The 23,681-nt window shown below is 39.0% G+C and overlaps 1 protein-coding gene and 1 long non-coding RNA gene across 3 annotated transcripts in view; both read right to left on the bottom strand.

Annotated features, from left to right (window-relative positions):
- The window catches only part of itpr3 (inositol 1,4,5-trisphosphate receptor, type 3), an 841,532-nt gene that overhangs the window by 232,780 nt on the left and 585,071 nt on the right, over positions 1–23,681 (bottom strand). For both annotated transcript variants that reach the window (XM_077515178.1, XM_077515179.1), the window contains 3 exons: positions 16,185–16,385; positions 15,996–16,111; positions 15,795–15,930 (listed from right to left, as the gene is read on the bottom strand). In XM_077515178.1, the coding sequence (XP_077371304.1) occupies positions 15,795–15,930; positions 15,996–16,111; positions 16,185–16,385 (453 nt within the window). The remainder of the gene's footprint in view (positions 1–15,794; positions 15,931–15,995; positions 16,112–16,184; positions 16,386–23,681) is intronic.
- Positions 19,972–23,152, bottom strand: LOC144013209 (uncharacterized). Its single transcript, XR_013282180.1, has 3 exons — positions 21,449–23,152; positions 20,677–20,884; positions 19,972–20,579 (listed from the first exon to the last, which is right to left on the bottom strand). It is a non-coding gene; the product is annotated as an uncharacterized LOC144013209 (long non-coding RNA).

Below are 23,681 nucleotides of genomic sequence, written 5' to 3'. Positions count from 1 at the left end.
GGCCTGGCGAAAAATTTGATATTATGTAGTTGTCATAACAACGCGACTCTATAGCGCCACCTAGCTTAGAAAAATAAAAACCAATCCCGGCCCGTTTGAGCTAGAGCTACGAAAATTGGCAGGCACGTGTAGCACTCCGAGACGCACAAAAAAGTCAGTGGAAGCCATTTCCTAAAATGTACAGGAAGTGAGCTATGAATTTTTTAATGTCCAATTTTGGCCTATTTTGGCACATTCACTGTGGTCATACTTTTTCCCCCTATGCAAACATTTTTCATCCCATTGACTTTAAACTTGGCATTTATGATCTCAAGACCTAAGAGAACAACTAGGCAAAAAATCTTGCCTTTTCGAAATACTATATGACGGGGGCGGGGCATCAAATATTGCCTTTAAAATTTCATTTGTCCAGAAAGAGCAAATGCTGAATAACTCCCATGTTCAAGCTCCAAAAAATCTCAAACTTCTCAGGCAACGTAATAGTCACGGCCTGAAAACATCTATATGATAAAATTCAGTTATACATATAGCGCCACCTAGTGGTAACAATAAATGTCATACTTTACGTTTTTAGCTACTGTGCCGAGCTCGTTGAAGGGATCCAGTTGAAAATTGGTCAGAAAAGCCTTAAGATGTTGATCATGCCCCACACCGAATATTGTAACTTTTCGCCAAAGGGCGTGGCCGCTACGGTGACGCAAAGTCCGAAAATTTTTCGTGACAATAAAAGCTGCATGAACTTGACCGAGATGATCCTATCTTCTCAAAATTTCACACATTTGATGAGAGTCCAGCCCTTAAGACATCTACGAACTTATATTTCATCTTACTGATAGCGCCATCTAGTGGCAATTTTTTTTTAAACGAATTTTCTTCTACGTTTTTCTCCAAACACGTTAACTGGACCTACCTCATATTTGCTCAGATGAGGGTTTCGGCCTTCATGGTGTCACAACACGAAGGTTGTGAGTTTTCGTGAATTGCTGTGGGCGTGGCTAAGCGCTGTTCGCCAAGAAAACAACGCCAGTTTTGAGGGTCTAAACATGCACAGAAACTCATGAAACTTGGCACACATATCTGGCCTGGTAAAATGAGCAATATTTTATTGTTGATTGTGCTATTTTTACAAAAATGACTCAATAGCGCCCCCTAGAAGTTTTTAACGAAGCAGCCCCAGTTGTACGTTTAAGCAAAAACGACGAATATTTTTAGGTGTATGAGGGAGCCCAAGACCTACAAAAAAGTCTCTTGGACCCATGTGCTAAAATAAACAGGAAGTGAGCTACGAATTTTTGAATGTCCCATTTTTTACGAATTTAGCACATTTACAGGGGGCATACTTTTGCCCACTTCTCCTACACGTTTCATCCGACTGACTTCAGACTTGACCTGGACCATGTCAAGACCTGAGCCAACGACAGGGGGAAAAAATCTTGACTTTTCGGAATACTATATGATGAGGGCGGGGCATCAAATTTTGTGTTTCACAATGAAAAAGGATAGGCTTAATAACTCCCCGGTACATGCTCAAAAAAATCCCAAATTTGACATGTATGTTTAGAGTCAAGGCCTGAAGGTATCTATATGACAACATTCAGTTATATATGCAGCGCCACCTAGCCCTTGAGGCAAAACAAAAAAATACCCCACATACGGTATTTTGTCCAAAAAATGTAAACTCATTCTAAGTGTGATAACTAAGTCATTTATGAATATTCTTTTCTTTTCAACCACTCAAAATGTTCACTAGCATCAGACCTATCCAAACATACGTATTTTTTATTTAGTTTTATTTATTTTTGATAGCCTCTATTGACGTTAATAGCAGTATCGTGAATGAAGGATATGCTGAATAACTCCCCGGTACATGGTTCAAAAAATCCCAAACTTGACATGTATATTTATAGTCAAGGCCTGAAGGTATCTCTATGACAAAATTTAGTTATAAATACTGCGCCACCTAGTCCTTGAGGCATTAAAAACAAAAAAAAAAACAAAAAAAACCCCACTTACGGTATTTTGAACAAAATTTGTGAACTTGTAAGTGTTATAACTAAGTCATTTATGAATATTCTTTTACTTTCCACTACTCAAGGTGTTCACTGGTATCAGACCGATCCAAACATCTGTAGTTTTTTTATTCAGTTTCATTTTTTTTTGATCGCCTCTATGGACAATAAAAGCAACATTGTGCAATGAGTACAAGCGATGATGGGTATACATACTTTTGCAAAAAAAAAACAGTCAGGTCAACTCATTCCCTAAAAATAAAAAAGGAAGCTGATTTTTGCAGATCTTGACAATCGCCAAAACACATTGAGCTTCACACACACATCTCACCTGGCAAAAAAAAAATTCACATGTAAAGGTTTATCATGCCATGTTCAAAGAAATTTTGCTCCTAATGTGCCAGTACCCCAATGTGCGAGTACCCCAACGTGCAAGTACCCCAACGTGCAAGTACCCCAACGTGGCCCGGGCTGCGAGGGCCCTTTATAGCTGCTCGCAGCTCTAGTTCTTCTTCTTCTTCTTCTTCTCCGTAAACGATCACGATTTTGGGTACCTAAACATTTACGAAAACTCACCAAACTTTGCACACTCCTCAGGCCCGGCGAAAAATTTGATATTATGAAGTCGTCATAACAACGCGACTCTATAGCGCCCCCTAGCATAGAAAAATAAAAACCAAGCCCGGCATGTTTGAGCTAGAGCAACGAAAATTGGCAGGCACGTGTAGCACCCCGAGACGCACAAAAAAGTCTATTGGGACCATGTAGCTAAAATGTACAGGAAGTGAGCTATGAATTTTTTAATGTCCAATTTTGGCCTATTTTGGCACATTCACTGTGGTCATGCTTTTTCCCCCTTTGCAAACATTTTTCATCCAATTGACTTCAAACTTGGCATTTATCATCTCAAGACCTGAGAGAACAACTGGGGAAAAAATCTTGCCTTTTCGAAATACTATATGACGGGGGCGGGGCATCAAATATTGCCTTTAAAATTTCATTTGTCCAGAAAGAGCAAATGCTTAATAACTCCCATGTTCAAGCTCCAAAAAATCTCAAACTTATCAGGCAACTTAATAGTCACGGCCTGAAAACATCTATATGATAAAATTCAGTTATCCATGTAGCGCCACCTAGTGGTAACAATAAATGTCATACTTTACGTTTTTAGCTACTGTGCCGAGCTCGTTGAAGGGATCCAGTTGAAAATTGGTCAGAAAAGCCTTAAGATGTTGATCATGCCCCACACCGAATATTGTAACTTTTCGCCAAAGGGCGTGGCCGCTACGGTGACGCAAAGTCCGAAAATTTTTCGTGACAATAAAAGCTGCATGAACTTGACCGAGATGATCCTATCTTCTCAAAATTTCACACATTTGATGAGAGTCCAGCCCTTAAGACATCTACGAACTTATATTTCATCTTACTGATAGCGCCATCTAGTGGCAATTTTTTTTTAAACGAATTTTCTTCTACGTTTTTCTCCAAACACGTTAACTGGACCTACCTCATATTTGCTCAGATGAGGGTTTCGGCCTTCATGGTGTCACAACACGAAGGTTGTGAGTTTTCGTGAATTGCTGTGGGCGTGGCTAAGCGCTGTTCGCCAAGAAAACAACGCCAGTTTTGAGGGTCTAAACATGCACAGAAACTCATGAAACTTGGCACACATATCTGGCCTGGTAAAATGAGCAATATTTTATTGTTGATTGTGCTATTTTTACAAAAATGACTCAATAGCGCCCCCTAGAAGTTTTTAACGAAGCAGCCCCAGTTGTACGTTTAAGCAAAAACGACGAATATTTTTAGGTGTATGAGGGAGCCCAAGACCTACAAAAAAGTCTCTTGGACCCATGTGCTAAAATAAACAGGAAGTGAGCTACGAATTTTTGAATGTCCCATTTTTTACGAATTTAGCACATTTACAGGGGGCATACTTTTGCCCACTTCTCCTACACGTTTCATCCGACTGACTTCAGACTTGACCTGGACCATGTCAAGACCTGAGCCAACGACAGGGGGAAAAAATCTTGACTTTTCGGAATACTATATGATGAGGGCGGGGCATCAAATTTTGTGTTTCACAATGAAAAAGGATAGGCTTAATAACTCCCCGGTACATGCTCAAAAAAATCCCAAATTTGACATGTATGTTTAGAGTCAAGGCCTGAAGGTATCTATATGACAACATTCAGTTATATATGCAGCGCCACCTAGCCCTTGAGGCAAAACAAAAAAATACCCCACATACGGTATTTTGTCCAAAAAATGTAAACTCATTCTAAGTGTGATAACTAAGTCATTTATGAATATTCTTTTCTTTTCAACCACTCAAAATGTTCACTAGCATCAGACCTATCCAAACATACGTATTTTTTATTTAGTTTTATTTATTTTTGATAGCCTCTATTGACGTTAATAGCAGTATCGTGAATGAAGGATATGCTGAATAACTCCCCGGTACATGGTTCAAAAAATCCCAAACTTGACATGTATATTTATAGTCAAGGCCTGAAGGTATCTCTATGACAAAATTTAGTTATAAATACTGCGCCACCTAGTCCTTGAGGCATTAAAAAAAAAAAAACAAAAAAAAAAAACCCCACTTACGGTATTTTGAACAAAATTTGTGAACTTGTAAGTGTTATAACTAAGTCATTTATGAATATTCTTTTACTTTCCACTACTCAAGGTGTTCACTGGTATCAGACCGATCCAAACATCTGTAGTTTTTTTATTCAGTTTCATTTTTTTTTGATCGCCTCTATGGACAATAAAAGCAACATTGTGCAATGAGTACAAGCGATGATGGGTATACATACTTTTGCAAAAAAAAAACAGTCAGGTCAACTCATTCCCTAAAAATAAAAAAGGAAGCTGATTTTTGCAGATCTTGACAATCACCAAAACACATTGAGCTTCACACACACATCTCACCTGGCAAAAAAAAAATTCACATGTAAAGGTTTATCATGCCATGTTCAAAGAAATTTTGCTCCTAATGTGCCAGTACCCCAATGTGCGAGTACCCCAACGTGCAAGTACCCCAACGTGCAAGTACCCCAACGTGGCCCGGGCTGCGAGGGCCCTTTATAGCTGCTCGCAGCTCTAGTTCTTCTTCTTCTTCTTCTTCTCCGTAAACGATCACGATTTTGGGTACCTAAACATTTACGAAAACTCACCAAACTTTGCACACTCCTCAGGCCCGGCGAAAAATTTGATATTATGAAGTCGTCATAACAACGCGACTCTATAGCGCCCCCTAGCATAGAAAAATAAAAACCAAGCCCGGCATGTTTGAGCTAGAGCAACGAAAATTGGCAGGCACGTGTAGCACCCCGAGACGCACAAAAAAGTCTATTGGGACCATGTAGCTAAAATGTACAGGAAGTGAGCTATGAATTTTTTAATGTCCAATTTTGGCCTATTTTGGCACATTCACTGTGGTCATGCTTTTTCCCCCTTTGCAAACATTTTTCATCCAATTGACTTCAAACTTGGCATTTATCATCTCAAGACCTGAGAGAACAACTGGGGAAAAAATCTTGCCTTTTCGAAATACTATATGACGGGGGCGGGGCATCAAATATTGCCTTTAAAATTTCATTTGTCCAGAAAGAGCAAATGCTTAATAACTCCCATGTTCAAGCTCCAAAAAATCTCAAACTTATCAGGCAACTTAATAGTCACGGCCTGAAAACATCTATATGATAAAATTCAGTTATCCATGTAGCGCCAGCTAGTGGTAACAATAATTGTCATACTTTACGTTTTTAGCTACTGTGCTGAGCTCGTTTAAGGGATCCAGTTGAAAATTGGTCAGAAAAGCCTTAAGATGTTGATCATGCCCCACACCGAATATTGTAACTTTTTGCCAAAGGGCGTGGCCGCTACGGTGCCGCAAAGTCTGAAGATTTCTCGTGACAACAAAAGCTGCATTAACTTGACCGAGATGATGCTATCTTCTCAAAATTTTACACAATTGATGAGAGTCCAGCCCTAAAGACATCTACAAACTTATATTTCATCTTACTGATAGCGCCACCTACTGGCAATTATTTTTCTTACGATTTTTCTTCAATGTTTTTCTCCAACCATGTTAACTGGACCTACCTCATATTTGCTCAGATGAGGGTGTCGGCCTTCATGCTGTCACAACACGAAGTTTGTGAGTTTTCGCGAGTCGCTGTGGGCGTGGCTAAGCGCTGTTCGCCAAGAAAACAACGCCAATTTTGAGGGCCTAAACTGGCACAGAAACACACGAAACTTGGCACACACAGCTGGCCTGGCAAAATGAGCAATTTTTTATCGGCGATTGTGCTATTTTTACAAAAATGACTCAATAGCGCCCCCTAGAAATATTTAACGAAACAGCCCCAGTTGTACGTTTAAGCAAGAACGACGAATATTTTTAGGTGTATGAGGGAGCCCAAGACCTACAAAAAAGTCTCTTGTACCCATATGCTAAAATGAACAGGAAGTGAGCTACAAATTTTTGAATGTCCCATTTTTGACGATTTTTGCACATTCACAGGGGGCAGACTTTTGCCCACTTCTCCTACACGTTTCATCCGACTGAGTTAAGACTTGGCCTGGACCATGTCAAGACCTGAGCCAACGACAGGGGGAAAAATTTTGACTTTTCAAAATACTATATGATGAGGGCGGGGCATCAAAATTTGTGTATCGCAATGAAAAAGGATATGCTTGATAACTCCCCGGTACATGCTCCAAAAAATCCCAAACTTGACATGTATGTTTATCGTCAAGGCCTGAAGTTATCTCTATGACAACATTCAGTTATATATGCAGCGCCACCTAGCCCTTGAGGCATAAAAAAAAAATACCTCACATACGGTATTTTGTACAAAAAATGTAAACTCATTCTAAGTGTGATAACAAAGTCATTTATGAATATTCTTTTAGTTTCCACCACTCAAAATGTTCACTGGCATCAGACTTATCCAAACATATATATATTTTTATTTATTTTTGATAGCCTTTATAGACATTAAAAGCAATATCGTGAATGAAGGATATGCTTAATAACTCCACGGTACATGCTCCAAAAAAAATCCCACACTTGACATGTATGCTTATAATCAAGGCCTGAAGGTATCTCTATGACAACATTCAGTTATAAATACAGCGCCACCTAGCCCTTGAGGCATTTATATATATATATATAAAAAAAAAACACATACGGTGTTTTGTACAAAAAATGTACACTCATTCTAAGTGTGATAACTAAGTCATTTATGAATATTCTTTTAGTTTCCACCACTCAAATTGTTCACTGGCTTCACACCGATCCAAACGTATGTACGTTTCCATTTTGTTTTATTCATTTTTGATTGCCCCTTTGGACAATAAAAGTAACATTGTGCAATGAGTACAACGAGCGATGATGTGTATATACACTTTTACAAAAAATACCAATCAGGGCAACTCATTGCCTAAAAATAAAAAAGGACGCTGATTTTTGCAGGTCTTAACAACCACCAAAACCCGTTGAGCTTGACACACACTGGCAAAAAAAAATATTCTACATGTAAACGTTTATTATGCCATTTTCAAAGAAATTTTGCTTCCAATATGCCAGTACCCCAACGTGCAAGGACCCCAACGTGGCCCGGGCTGCGAGGGCCCTTTATAGCTGCTCGCAGCTCTAGTTATTCTTCTTCTTCTTCTTCTTCTTCTTTATTCTCCGCAAACAATCGCGATTTTGGGTACCTAAATATTCACGAAAACTCACCGAACTTTGCACACTCCTCAGGTCCGGCGAAAAATTTGATATTATGAAGTCGTTATAACAACGCGACTCTATAGCGCCCCCTAGCATAGAAAAATAAAAACCAAGCCCGGCACGTTTGAGCTAGAGCAACGAAAATTGGCAGGCACGTGTAGCACCCCGAGACGCACAAAAAAGTCTATTGGGACCATGTAGCTAAAATGTACAGGAAGTGAGCTATGAATTTTTTAATGTCCAATTTTGGCCTATTTTGGCACATTCACTGTGGTCATGCTTTTTCCCCCTATGCAAACATTTTTCATCCCATTGACTTCAAACTTGGTATTTATCATCTCAAGACCTAAGAGAACAGCTGGGCAAAAAGTCTTGCCTTTTCGAAATACTATATGACGGGGGCGGGGCATCAAATATTGCCTTTAAAATTTCATTTGTCCAGAAAGAGCAAATGCTGAATAACTCCCATGTACAAGCTCCAAAAAATCTCAAACTTCTCAGGCAACGTAATAGTCACGGCCTGAAAACATCTATATGACAAAATTCAGTTATACACATAGCGCCACCTAGTGGTTACAATAAATGTCATACTTTACGTTTTTAGCTACTGTGCTGAGCTCGTTGAAGGGATCCAGTTGTCAATTTGTCAGAAAAGCCTTAAGATGTTGATGATGCCCCACACCGAATATTGTAACTTTTCGCCAAAGGGCGTGGCCGCTACGGTGACGCAAAGTCTGAAGATTTTTCGTGACAATAAAAGCTGCATTAACTTGACCGAAATGATCCTATCTTCTCAAAATTTCACACATTTGATGAGAGTCCAGCTCTAAAGACATCTACTAACTTACATTTCATCTAACTGATAGCGCCACCTAGTGGCAATTTTTTTTCTTACGAATTTTCTTCTACGTTTTTCTCCAAACACGTTAACTGGACCTACCTCATATTTGCTCAGATGAGGGTTTCGGCCTTCATGATGTCACAACACGAAGTTTGTGAGTTTTCGCGAATTGCTGTGGGCGTGGCTAAGCGCTGTTCGCCAAGAAAACAACGCCAGTTTTGAGGGTCTAAACATGCACAGAAACTCCTGAAACTTGGCACACACATCTGGCCTGGTAAAATGAGCAATATTTTATTGTTGATTGTGCTATTTTTACAAAAATGACTCAATAGCGCCCCCTCGAAATATTTAACGAAGCAGCCCCGGTTGTACGTTTAAGCAAGAACGACGAATATTTTCAGGTGTATGAGGGAGCCCAAGACCTACAAAAAAGTCTCTTGTACCCATATGCTAAAATGAACAGGAAGTGAGCTACGAATTTTTGAATGTCCCATTTTTGACGATTTTTGCACATTCACAGGGGGCAGACTTTTGCCCACCTCTCCTACACGTTTCATCCGACTGAGTTAAGACTTGGCCTGGACCATGTCAAGACCTGAGCCAACGACAGGGGGAAAAATTTTGACTTTTCGAAATACTATATGATGAGGGCGGGGCATCAAAATTTGTGTTTCGCAATGAAAAAGGATATGCTTGATAACTCCCCGGTACATGCTCCAAAAAATCCCAAACTTGACATGTATGTTTATCGTCAAGGCCTGAAGTTATCTCTATGACAACATTCAGTTATATATGCAGCGCCACCTAGCCCTTGAGGCATGAAAAAAAAATACCCCACATACGGTATTTTGTACAAAAAATGTAAACTCATTCTAAGTGTGATAACAAAGTCATTTATGAATATTCTTTTAGTTTCCACCACTCAAAATGTTCACTGGCATCAGACTTATCCAAAAATATATATATTTTTATTTATTTTTGATAGCCTCTATGGACATTAAAAGCAATATCGTGAATGAAGGATATGCTTAATAACTCCACGGTACATGCTACAAAAAAAATCCCACACTTGACATGTATGCTTATAATCAAGGCCTGAAGGTATCTCTATGACAACATTCAGTTATAAATACAGCGCCACCTAGCCGTTGAGGCTTATATAAAAAAAATTAAAAAAATACCCCACATACGGTATTTTGTACAAAAAATGTACACTCATTCTAAGTGTGATAACTAAGTCATTTATGAATATTCTTTTAGTTTCCACCACTCAAATTGTTCACTGGCTTCACACCGATCCAAACGTATGTACGTTTCCATTTTGTTTTATTGATTTTTGATTGCCGCTTTGGACAATAAAAGTAAACATTGTGCAATGAGTACAACGAGCGATGATGTGTATATACACTTTTACAAAAAAATACCAATCAGGGCAACTCATTGCCTAAAAATAAATAAGGACGCTGATTTTTGCAGGTCTTAACAATCACCAAAATCCGTTGAGCTTGACAGACACTGGCAAAAAAAATATTCTACATGTAAACGTTTATTATGCCATTTTCAAAGAAATTTTGCTTCCAATATGCCAGTACCCCAACGTGCCAGTACCCCAACGTGCAAGTACCCCAACGTGCAAGGACCCCAACGTGGCCCGGGCTGCGAGGGCCCTTTATAGCTGCTCGCAGCTCTAGTTGCTTTTGTTGTCCATAGAGGCGATCAAAAAAAAAAATGAAACAAAGTAAAAATAGTACATATGTTTGGATCGGTCTGATACCAGTGAACATCTTGAGTAGTGGAAAGTAAAAGAATATTCATAAATGACTTAGTTATAATACGAGTTCACAAATTTTGTTCAAAATACCGTAAGTGGGGTTTTTTTTTTTTTTTTTTTATGCCTCAAGGACTATGTGGCGCAGTATTTATAACTGAATTTTGTCGTAGAGATACCTTCAGGCCTTGACTATAAATATACATGTCAAGTTTGGGATTTTTTGAAGCATGTACCGGGGAGTTATTAAGCATATCCTTCATTCACGATAATGCTTTTAACGTCCATAAAGGCTATAAAAAAAAAATAAAACTAAATAAAAAATATGTATGTTTGGATAGGTCTGATGCCAGTGAACATTTGGAGTGGTGGAAAGTAAAAGAATATTCATAAATGACTTAGTTATCACACTGAGAATGAGTTTACAATTTTTGTAAAAATACCGTAAGTGGGGTATTTTGTTTTCATGGCTCAAGGGCTAGGTGGCGCTGCATATATAACTGAATGTTGTCATAGAGATAGCTTCAGGCCTTGACTATAAACATACATGTCAAGTTTGGGATTTTTTGGAGCATGTACCGGGGAGTTATTAAGCATATCCTTTTTCATTGCGAAACACAAATTTTGATGCCCCGCCCCCATCATATAGTATTTCGAAAAGTTACGATTTTCCCCCCTGTCGTTGGCTCAGGTCTTGACATGGTCCAGGTCAAGTCTTAACTCAGTCGGATGAAACGTGTAGAAGTGGGCAAAAGTATGCCCCCTGTAAATGTGCAAAAATCGTCAAAAATGGGACATTCAAAAATTCGTAGCTCACTTTCTGTTCATTTTAGCACATGGGTCCAAGAGACTTTTTTTGTAGGTCTTGGGCTCCCTCATACACCTAAAAATATTTGTCGTTCTTGCTTAAACGTACAACCAGGGCTACTTTGTTAAAAATTTCTAGGGGGCGCTATTGAGTCATTTCTGTAAAAATAGCACAATCAACAATAAAATATTGTTCATTTTACCAGGCCAGATGTGTGTGCCAAGTTTCATGCGTTTCTGTGCCGGTTTAGGCCCTCAAAATTGGTGTTGTTTTCTTGGCGAACAGCGCTTAGCCACGCCCACAGCGATTCGCGAAAACTCACAAACTTCGTGTTGTGACATCATGAAGACCGAAACCCTCATCTGAGCAAATATGAGGTAGCTCCAGTTAATGTGTTTGGAGAAAAACGTAGAAGAAAATTCGTAAGAAAAAAAATTGCCAGTAGGTGGCGCTATCAGTAAGATGAAATATAAGTTCGTAGATGTCTTAAGGGCTGGACTCTCATCAAATGTGTGAAATTTTAAGAAGATAGGATCATCTCGGTCAAGTTAAAGCAGTTTTTATTGTCACGAAAAATCTTCAGACTTTGTGTCACCGTAGCGGCCACGCGCTTTGGCGAAAAGTTACAATATTCGGTGTGGGGCATGATCAACATCTTAAGGCTTTTCTGACCAATTTTTAACTGGATCCCTAAAAACGTAAAGTATGATATTTATTGTTACCACTAGGTGGCGCTATATGTATAACTGAATTTCATCATATAGATGTTTTCAGGCCGTGACTATTACGTTGCCTGAGAAGTTTGAGATTTTTTGGAGCTTGAACATGGGAGTTATTAAGCATTTGCTCTTTCTGGACAAATGAAATTTTAAAGGCAATATTTGATGCCCCGCCTCCGTCATATAGTATTTCGAAAAGGCAAGATTTTTTGCCCAGTTGTTCTCTCAGGTCTTGAGATGTTAAATGCCAAGTTTGAAGTCAATTGGATGAAAACTGTTGGCAAAGGGGGAAAAAGCATGACCACAGTGAATGTGCCAAAATAGACCAAAATTGGACATTAAAAAATTCATAGCTCACTTCCTGTACATTTTAGCTACATGGTCCCAATTGACTTTTTGTGCGTCCCAGGGTGCTACAAGTGCCTGCCAATTTTTGTTGCTCTAGCTCAAACGTGCCGGGCTTGGTTTTTATTTTTCTACGCGAGGGAGCGCTATAGAGTCGCGTTGTTATGACGACTTTATATTATCAAATTTTCGCCGGGCCCGAAGAGTGTGCAAAGTTCGGTGAGTTTTCGTGAATGTTTAGGTCCCCAAAATCGTGATCGTTTGCGGAGAATTAAGAATAATAATAATAATAATAATAATAATTTTTGCAAAAACAATAGGGACCTCGCAGCGGTGGCTGCTCGGGCCCTAACTAGAGCTGCGAGCAGCTATAAAGGGCCCTCACAGCCCGGGCCACGTTGGGGTACTTGCACGTTGGGGTACTGGCACGTTGGAAGCAGAATTTCTTAGAAAATGCCATGATAAACCATTTCATGGATTTATTTTTTATTTTTTGCAAGGTGTGATGAGTGTGTCAAGCTCTATGGGTTTTGGTGATTGTTAAGATCTGCAAAAATCAGCGTCTTTTTTTTATTTTTAGGCAGTGAGTTGCCCTGATTGGTGTTTTTTCTAAAAGTACATATACACATCATCGCTCGTACTCATTGCACAATGTTGCTTTTATTGTCCATAGAGGCGATCAAAAAAAATGAAACTAAATAAAAAAGTACATATGTTTGGATTGGTCTGATGCCAGTGAACATATTGAGTGGTGGAAAGTAAAAGAATATTCATAAATGACTTAGTTATAACTTATCACACTTACAATGAGTTTACAATTTTTGTAAAAATACCGTGAGTGAGGCTTTTTTTTTTTTTCCCTCAAGGACTAGGTGGCGCTGTATTTATAACTGAATTTTGTCATAGATATACCTTCAGGCCTTGACTATAAATATACATTTCAAGTATGGGATTTTTTGGAGCATGTACCGGGGAGTTATTAAGCATATCCTTCATTCACGATATTGCTTTTAGTGTCCATAGAGGCTATCAAAAATCAATAAAACTAAATAACAAAATATGTATGTTTGGTTAGGTCTGATGCCATTGAACATTTTGAGTGGTGGAAAGTACAAGAATATTCATAAATGACTTAGTTATAACACTTTGAATGAGTTTACATTTTTTGTAAAAATACCGTAAGTGGGGTATTTTTTTTTCATGCCTCAAGGGCTAGGTGGCGCTGCATATATAACTGAATGTTGTCATAGAGATATCTTCAGGCCTTGACTATAAACATACATGTCAAGTTTGGGATTTTTTGGAGCATGTACCGGAGAGTTATTAAGCATATCCTTTTTCATTGCGAAACACAAAATTTGATGCCCCGCCCTCATCATATAGTATTTTGAAAAGTTAAGATTTTTCCCCCTGTCGTTGGCTCAGGTCTTGACATAGCCCAGGTCAAGTCTGAAGTCAGTCGGATGAAACGTGTAGGAGAAGTTGCCAAAAGTATGCCCCCTGTAAATGTGCTAAAATCGTAAAAAAAATGGGACATTCAAAAATTCGTAGCTCACTTCCTGTTCATTTTAGCATATGGGTCCAAGAGACTTGTTTGTAGGTCTTGGGCTCCCTCATACACCTAAAAATCTTTGGAGATCTTGCTTAAACGTACAACCGGGGCTGCTTCATTAAAATTTTCTAGGGGCCGCTATTGAATCATTTTTGTAAAAATAGCACAATCCAGGATAAAATATCGCTCATTTTGCCAAGCCAGATGTGTGTGCCAAGTTTCATGCGTTTCTGTGCCGGTTTAGGCCCTTAAAATTGGTGTTGTTTTCTTGGCGAACAGCGCTTAGCCACGCCCACAGCGATTCACGAAAACTTACAAGCTTCGTGTTGCGACATCATGAAGACCAAAACCCTTATCTGAGCAAATATGAGGTAGGTGCAGTTAATGTGGTTGGAGAAAAACATTGAAGAAAAATCGTAAGAAAAAAAATTGCCAGTAGGTGGCGCTATCAGTAAGAAGAAATATAAGTTCCTAGATGTCATAATGGCTGGACTCCCATCAAATGTGTGAAATTTTGAGAAGATAGGATCATCTGGGTCAAGTTAATGCAGCTTTTATTGCCACGAAAAATTACCAGACTTTGCAGCACCGTAGCGGCCACGCCCTTTGGCGAAAAGTTACAATATTCGGTGTGGAGCATGATTAACATATTAAGGCTTGTCTGACCAATTTTCAACTGGATCCCTTCAAAGAGCTTGGCACAGTAGCTAAAAACGTAAAGTATGACATTTATTGTTACCACTAGGTGGCGCTATATGTATAACTGAATTTTATCATATAGATGTTTTCAGGCCGTGACTATTACGTTGCCTGAGAAGTTTGAGATTTTTTGGAGCTTGAACATGGGAGTTATTAATGATTTGCTCATTCTGGACAAATGAAATTTTAAAGGCAATATTTGATGCCCCGCCCCCGTCATATAGTATTTCAAAAAGTCAAGATTTTTTGCCCAGTTATTGTCTTGGGTCTTGAGATGATACATGGCAAGTTTGAAGTCAACTGGCTGAAAAATATTTGCAAAGGGGGAAAAAGTATGACCACAGTGAATGCCAAAATGGGCCAATATTGGATATTCAAAAATTCATAGCTCACTTCCTGTACATTTTAGGAAATTGCTTCCACTGACTTTTTTGTGCATCTGGGGGTGCTACACGTGCCTGGCAATTTTCGTAGCTCAAGGTCAAACGGGTCGGGATTGGTTTTTATTTTTTTACGCTAGGGGGCGCTTGAGTCGCATTGTTATGACAACTACATAATATCAAATTTTTCGCTGGGCCCGAAGAGACTGCAAAATTTGGTGAATTTTCGTAAATGTTTAGGCCCTCAAAAATGCGATCGTTTACGGAGAAGAAGAAGAAGAAGAAGAATTCTTACAAAAACAAGAGGGACCTCGCAGCGGTCGCTGCTCGGGCCCTAATAATTTTTACAAAAACAATAGGGACCTCGCAGCGGTCGCTGCTCGGGCCCTAATAATAATAATAATAATAATAATAATAATAATAATAATAATAATTTGAACGAAAAACAATAGGGACCTCGCAGCGGTCGCTGCTCGGGCCCTAATAATAATAATAATAATAATAATAATAATAATAATAATAATAATAATAATAATAATAATAATAATAATAATAATAAAAATCGAAAAACAATAGGGACCTCGCAGCGGTCGCCGCTCGGGCCCTAATAATAATAATAATAATAATAATAATAATTTTTACAAAAACAATAGGGACCTCGCAGCGGTTGCTGCTCGGGCCCTAATTAGGAGAATTTAGATGTAAATTGAGGTATAAAATGTGCGATTAATTGTCAGATAATTATTGAAGTCATGCAATTAATTACGATTAAAAATATATATATATGTGTGTGTGTGTGGGTGTGTGTGGGTGTGTGTGTGTATCATCATTTTCTGCCAACCACACAAGCGCCAAAATATTTCAACAAAAAAATTCTTCTAAACTCTAATCTTCTAGAATGCACACACAAACACAAAAATGGCCGACCTCAGTGATGCAATCCTCATGTGTCACCACACGGACAACATCCTCCAGTGGCAGCAATGATGTGCACTTGATCTCCGTGTAGACATTCTTGCCCTCAGCGCACGCCGCCAGCAATTCCACCAGTGAGATATGGTACCTGAATACCATAGTGCCATCAAGCCTTTTTGGACATAGATGATGAACAATCGCTGCCACATTTACCTGAGCGGACTGTTTTCACCAATGCCCTCTCTGCTCCCGGCCATCAGCTCCAGCATGACATTGAAGGAGACCTTGTCATTGTAGAAGACAACTACATCCTCACCGGCATTGGTCAGCTGCAGCGACACGTTGTTGGTTACACAAGTGGCCATGTCCATACTGGAAAAACACTCTCAATTGCACCCTCACCTCGGTCATGACCATGTCCTGGCACTTTTTGACGTACTTGCCCTCTGCCTTAATGATGGTGTGCAGGAAGTTGAGGTAGTGCACGTGACGTCCGTGTGTGGCCAAGCAGTGGATGAAGTGCTGCAGGACACTCTCCGATATATCCGTGCATAGCTGGTAGTTGTTGCTGAAGATATGCTGTACAGTCTCTGCCTCTAGCAGCTGCACGGGAAGGGAGTGAGTTGCAGACAGTCAACCAGGTCACTATTATGTGCAAATTAACCAAATACAAAAGCTCAACATCATGACTGATGTGGAAAAAGAAGAGCGAAAAAAAAAAGGGGCGTATTCTGACCAATACCCATCAGAGGGCGACTCTGTGAAAGCTGTGTAAACATTGCTTTGAAATGAGTTTCAAAGTCTCCATTACTCTCCAACAGAACCACAAAAATGGGCTAGATTTGTTGGTTGCCAGTTTTTTTTTTAAAAAAAGAAAAAAAAGAAAAAGAAACTCACACGAGGGATCGGAAAAGTGTCGAATTATGGCAGTGCACCATGGATGAAATATTGCAATTCACGACCTGCTCGCGAAGCTATTTCTGAATGGAGACCTCTGCCTCTGGAGCTCTCATTCAAGTGAATAAATACATTGTAAATATAGTTCAGCGTTGTTGTAAAACATTATTATATTTATTATATATACTTTATTTTTATGACTTTGGCGAAGACCGGTGGGTGCCTCTGCTTCTCTTGCGTAGAACAAGGAAATGGGCGTGTGCCACGGCATTGTTTGCTGCGTTGCTGTCAGCCAATCAGATGACAGTGATGTCATGGCCCCTCTAGTCCCCCAATGACCGGCGCTGCAAAACCACTGCCGAAAGGGTTCTAAACAGCGGTTCCAACGGAACCACTCTGCCCCAAAAGAGTCCCATGGAGACGCTAACATCCGGGGACAAAAAAATGCTGCTTCGGTGTGGAACTGGTCCGGTAGAAAAGCGCCATAACAGTTAGCCTGGTTTATTTCATTCTTTCTGTATTTCATATTCTACAAATTATATATATACCTACAGTATAAGAACACCGTTTGCGTGCTGTGAGCACAGCCTTACATATGAATGGACTGTCAATGCCACTTACTCGGCGTTGGAAGAAGTGAAGCCACCGCCATTTTAAGCTGCCACTCAATAAGGTCGCCTAACCCGAATACATTCCTTCATGGTGTTCTCACGTTATTTTCTGCCTCTATAGTGAAAATGCCACCGTATATGACAAACAGTTGTACCAATAAGCCGGGAGAACCGCTGTATTCATTGATAAGAAGAAAGATGTTTCATTTTCTCTTATAAGGTATATCTGCGGATGCTACTCAAAGATTTGTCTGCATCATGTTGTCAGAGCCAGTGAAAGTAAAGCCCTCAGGAAAAAAAATTGCTATGGAATGTTAACCTAACCTAACCTAACCACAATACAATACTGAGATAATATACTCTAAATGGTCGACGCGAACAGTGAAGTACGATCTTTGCGAGGTTCTCATGACTTCATACAAGGATCTTAGTGTAAAACATATACCGTTTTGCATGTTTTACACTGTTTACACTGTTTTACATGAAAGTGTTTTCAGCCACAAAAAAAAACACAAGTTGTCGGTAAAAGTGGCAACGTAAGATGTCTGCCTTCTGGCTTCAGCCGTGAGCAGCCGATTGACAGTCCCTTCATATATTAAGTCCATGGCTGTGAGCCACTGAGAAGTTGCATCATCACAGGGTGGCCATCTAAGGACAGGGCTGCTCGAGCACTCATTACAGTCAATGGAGCACAGCCTTTAAAATAAATGTGGATTGATCAACTCTTCCCCCAAATTGTCATCTGATTTTCATTTTTGTTGTTTGATATGACACAAACTGCCACACGATCCAGTTGAAAATTGGTCAGACAAGCCTTAAGATGTTGCTCATGCCACATACCGAATATAGTAACTTTTCGCCAAAGGGCGTGGCCGTTACGGTGCTGCAAAATCTGATGATTTTTCGTGACAATAAAAGCTGCTTTAACTTGGGCCAGATGATCCTATCTTCTCAAAATTTCACACATTTGATGAGAGTCCAGCCCTTAAGCCATCTACTAACTTTTATTTCATCTTACTGATAGCGCCACCTACTGGCAATTTTTTTTCAACGTTTTTCTCCAACCACATTAACTGGACCGACCTCATGATTATTCAGTAGAGTGTTTAGACCTTCATGATGTCATAACACTAAGTTTTGGGGTTTTTGCGATCGCTGTGGCCAGTGGCTAAGCACTGTTAGTCAAGAAAACGCCAATTTTGAGGGCCTAAACATGCGTAAAAACGCATGAAACTTGGCACACACATCTGGTCTGGCAAAATGAGGACTATTTTATCGTGTAATGAGCAATTTTTACAAAAATGACTCAATAGCGCCCCCTAGAATTTTTTAACGAAGCGGCTCCGGTTGTACGCTGACGCAAGGTCTACGAAATTTTTTTAAGTATATGAAGGAGCCCAAGACCTACAAAAAAGTCTCTTAGAGCCTTATGCTAAAATGAACAGAACGTGAGCTACGAATTTTTGAACGACCGATTCTTGCACATTTACTTCTACATGTTTTATCTGATTGACTGCAAACTTGGCCTACACCATGTAAAGACCTGGGCCAACAAAAGGGGAAAAAATCTTGAGTTTTCGAAATACTATATGACGGGGGTGGGGCATTAAATTTTGTGTTTCATATTTCCTTCACCATGAAAGAGGAAATGCTTAATACCTCCCCGGTACATGCTCCAAAAATCCCAAACTTCACATGTATGTGTATCATCACGACCCAAAGTTATTTCTATGACAATAGTCAGTTATAAATACAGCACCGCCTAGCCCTTGAGTGCCAAAAAAAAAAATTACGGTAACACTTTATAATAACTACCCGTTATAACTAGTTAATAGAGCATTAGTAAACTGTTAATTAATTAGTGGTTAATGACTTATTAATTAGTTGTTAATGACTCATTAAATGTTTGTTAACTGTTTGTTTAGGTTTTATAATGATGTCTATAAATAGTAAAAATGTCATTATTAAACTGTTAGTTATTGAGCTCTAAATGACTTGTTAACTGTATATTAATCATTCATAACTATATTTTATAAATTAGTCATACATCGTTAACAAGCTATTAGCAAATTACTTACTAATGACTTGTTAAGTATTACTTCATATTTTGTAAAGGTTAATGGGACGTTATTATAAACTTGCCACTATTCCTCATTTATTACGTGTTAGTAAATGTGGAGAAGTTGCAACTTTAGAATAACGTCCCAATAACATAAATAGAGTAATAACTAATATTTAAGTAGTAGATTAACTCACTTATTTACAGCAGTTGTTAATAGTTTGTTAACCATCTAATAATACTATACCAGTGAACCTTTATAGAAGAGCAAATGAGTGGAAAAAGTTCAATGGTATGGAAAATTGATATTTAAAATATCAAATGTTTGTACCTCAATTTTGGTTCACCCATAGGCTTTTTGTGTACTGTATTTGAACAAAGAAACATCACAGATGAAATGTTGAATGTCGTGTTTAATGTATAGTAACACAAGTTCTCGGCGATCACACAGCATAACAAGAGTGTAAAACAGTAAACCCATGAGGTTTGAACACTTTGTGTACAAAACCAGGTACCACCAACTCTGGTCCTCAAGGGCACCTGTCCAGCATGTTTTGGATGTTTCCTTCCTCTTAATCCACCTGGTTGAAATGATCAGGATCGTTAACAGGCCTCTGTAGAGCTTGCTGATGAGCTGATCATATGAATCAGCTGTGTTGGAGGAAGGTAACATCCAAAGCATGCTGGATATATGAGCCCTCGAGGACCGGAGTTGGTGACCCCTGTGATAACCCTTGATAATAGAATTTCAGAGGGACATTTAATGTCCATACATCATAGCAATGTCATGGATTATCCGTCCTAACGGCCCTTTGTGATGCTTACGTGCAAGCCACTCATGCCATTCAATAACTCTGAGATGGTCTACCAGTAACTCCTCTGTACGATTCCCCCTGAGTCTCCACACATTTTCCTTAACCGTTCTCCATGCCCTCTCTATGTGCTGAGTATGTGCACCTGTTTGAGCATTGACATATGATACACTGTGCTTAACAGTGAAATGGGTGTAACCTAGCTGAGGTAATGCATTGCGATAAGCACGCCACTCATCACTTATTATTGTAGATCCCACTTTAACATGATGAGCTATCAGTTGCACCAGATCTCTTCTTCTTCTTCTCTCAACTAAGCGAAGAACAGGCTTAGCATGTCTTCTCCCTCTCCGGTTCACACCTAGCATCCCACCCAATTCTTCCTCTTCCAGCCACCAGCCATCCGTCCCCGTCCGTACTGTTGAAAACATAAAATGTTAGTGTACTGTATTCTTCTTTAAACAAAATGAGTAATCTGTCATTCAATGGTAGTTTGCACTGCAGTGCTTGCTTACCTTTCTTTTATGTCTGAAATGGCTCTCATCAACGGTGACAAACTGATGCCGACCCCCAATGTACTGGCCACTTGCTTGCTGATATCTGTCCATCGCAGTAGTGCACACATCTCGCAGCTTTTGAGCCATCTTGGACAGGGTTGTTGAGCTTCTAGAAATGTCGTCGTTGATCATGTCCACTTGACGTAGATGTAGGCCTTGTGCAAATCTGATATAATAGGGAAAATATTATAATGCATTTAAAAAACATATGGAGATTTTGGATTTGATAAACTAAGCTCGCATTTACTGCACCGTAAGCTATGAAAATTGTCCACTACTGTTTAGACAAAAACATCTTGTGGAATTTTTTTGTTTTTTTAGAGCTCAATCAACACATTTAGGACTATAATACTTTAGGATATCTGTAAAATTCTATTTCTAATAATAATTGACAGATCCTATAACTTGAGAGAGCCAATTGCCATTGAGCTTCACAAGGTAGGGTCAGACCCTCATGTTTTTCCACCAGATCTAATGGTGACCAACTCAGCATTAAACATTCAAGAATGCAAGCTGTAAATTACACCTTCTAGCAATATATATCACAAAAGTGAAATAACTCCAAGCACCTGTTATCATCATGAGTCGACAGATGTGCCATAACATAATCATCACAAGCTTTACAGGATAGGCTCTAATTGCTATTATAACAGCCCAGTTATACAGTGTTTCTATTGAAATGAGCACTTCTCACCACAGACTAAAATCATATACTTATGCCATAGCATACCTGTACACAAAGGGCATCCAGTTGAAGAGTGAGACCTTTGAATTTCTGAATATAGATCTGTGTCTAATTGACCTCTTCAGTTTCCTCCCTCTGTGTTTCTGGTTTTTGCAAACCCTGAAAATACATACAAATAAAGATAAGAACGTGACATACGTGGGGAGCATCTAGAGCAGTGATTTTCAAAAACTTTCGTGCCAAGGACCTCGAATTAATGTGTCCCATCTGAAAATATTTCTTGCCAGGAACTGACATAAAATGTGCTAACGTGTTTAATACGTTCCTTAGTGTTGATTTTTTTTTTTCAGTATACTGTATATTTTTTTCTGAAAATAGCAGATCTATAAACTCTACACAAAATGAAGTGTCCTTGTGATTATATTCTTACTTACTGTAGTAATAGTCGTAACAGTTGTAGTAGTACTAGCAGTGCAATTGTGTATTTGTAGACTAGCGCTAAAGTAAATCAATATATATTGCTCACTCTTATTAGCTCACAATTAATTTTCACTAGAATAATGAACCAAAATATCCATGTATGTTGTCATTTCATGCAATACAAATGTACATACCATGCATAGTTGTCCACACAAACCGATTGCTTGAATTTCATCTTGAGTTTGCATTTTTGGCATTTCATCTGTCTTCTTAGAAGCCTTTACTTCTGCATCCATTTGATTAATTCTCTGTCTCTTCTTTTAGATTTAGTTCTGCCTTCAATAAGCTCTCTTAGCTCAGTGGCTAAACCTGGCATTATGGCTACCTGCAATATGACTTTAGCGCCTACGTATGTTCAAATCCTCTGTTCTTTCCGCATACAAGTGTCCCAAATCCGCGTTACCATAGCTCCCGCCAGATCGTTCTTTTCCCTCCGACGAAATACAATCGTGCTATTGGTCGAAACAAGCCAATCATAATTGTAACAGGCTCCTACTTCATGTTGGTTGGTTGTCAATCACCTCGTACCACTGGTAAGTGACAGTCGAGGTAGACACGCCCATCCTTCGTGGCTACTGGCTTCACTCAACGCAGCAAGTTCATTTTGGCGGCTGTAGCTAGCATTAGCATCGATTTCCAACAATGAACACACGGTCCGGTAAAATGTTTGATAGCTGTGTTCCCAACAATGATACACAAAATACTGAGATACATCCAGGTACTGCCGGGAGAAAGAGAAAGAAGTCAACAGCTGGCACTTCCAGTAAAAAGACAACTTCACCCGTGGGATACGTACACATGGACAACAGCAATGATGGTAAACATACACTCTGCGAGTTATATTTTCGTTAAAGATGTTTGATCGGATAGCATAAATTTGTGCTATATAATACAACCAGATTAGTGAACTGTCCAAAGTTTAATTTGTTGTTTATGTTTGAGTGCGCACGAACGAATTGTGTGTCTAAAAAGAAGGTACAATTAAGTCTCCCGATGAGTTGTAAAACTTGCTGTAGGCGTACAGTTTGTCGAATGGTTATTTTTGAAAAGCAACACAGGCTGCATACAACCTATAGACCCTTCCAGACCCTTCCTTTGTCATGTTTTTTTGTTTATTTTTTGTTTTTTTTACCCAAACTGGTCTAGCTGGAAAAATGCCCAGAATAACTGAATTGGCTGTAAAACAGTCAAACAAGAACTATCATACTGCTGTGATTGTATGCATCAAAAGTTTGATTCAAGTGTTAGGCAAAACTTAACATAAAAATATCAAGATATTCCAAAAGGCCATATTGCCGAGCTCTATGTATATATACAGCATGTATATATAATAATAGTCTATAATAATAACAATAGTATATAATATTAATAGTCTATTCAAATAGACTGTACATACATATTAGGGCTGGGTATTGCCGCCAACCTCACGATACGATACGTATCACGATACAGGGGCCACGATACGATACGTATCGCGATACATATGTATCCCACATAAGACACATTTTATTTATTTATTTATTTTTTAAACAAAATATAGGAAAATTGGTACACTGAGACACGTGCTATGTTAAGTTTATAAATAAATAAATGTCAACATTCTTCCTCTGCTTTCATTTTTCTTAGCAAGACACAGTGTCCAATCACCGGTGAGATATTTTTGCATTAATTGAAGGCAATTAACTTCAAAGACGCTGCTGGTTTTTATTTTTTAGGTACAATGCAAGCCGCAAAGGCAAACGTGAACTGCCGATTTAAAGTTAACAAGCATTATCGATTCTGACGCCTGTGTATCGAT

The sequence above is a fragment of the Festucalex cinctus genome, chromosome 2, assembly GCF_051991245.1.
Source record: "Festucalex cinctus isolate MCC-2025b chromosome 2, RoL_Fcin_1.0, whole genome shotgun sequence".
Classification (NCBI taxonomy): Eukaryota; Metazoa; Chordata; class Actinopteri; order Syngnathiformes; family Syngnathidae; genus Festucalex; species Festucalex cinctus.
This window is presented reverse-complemented; position numbering and strand designations above follow the sequence as displayed.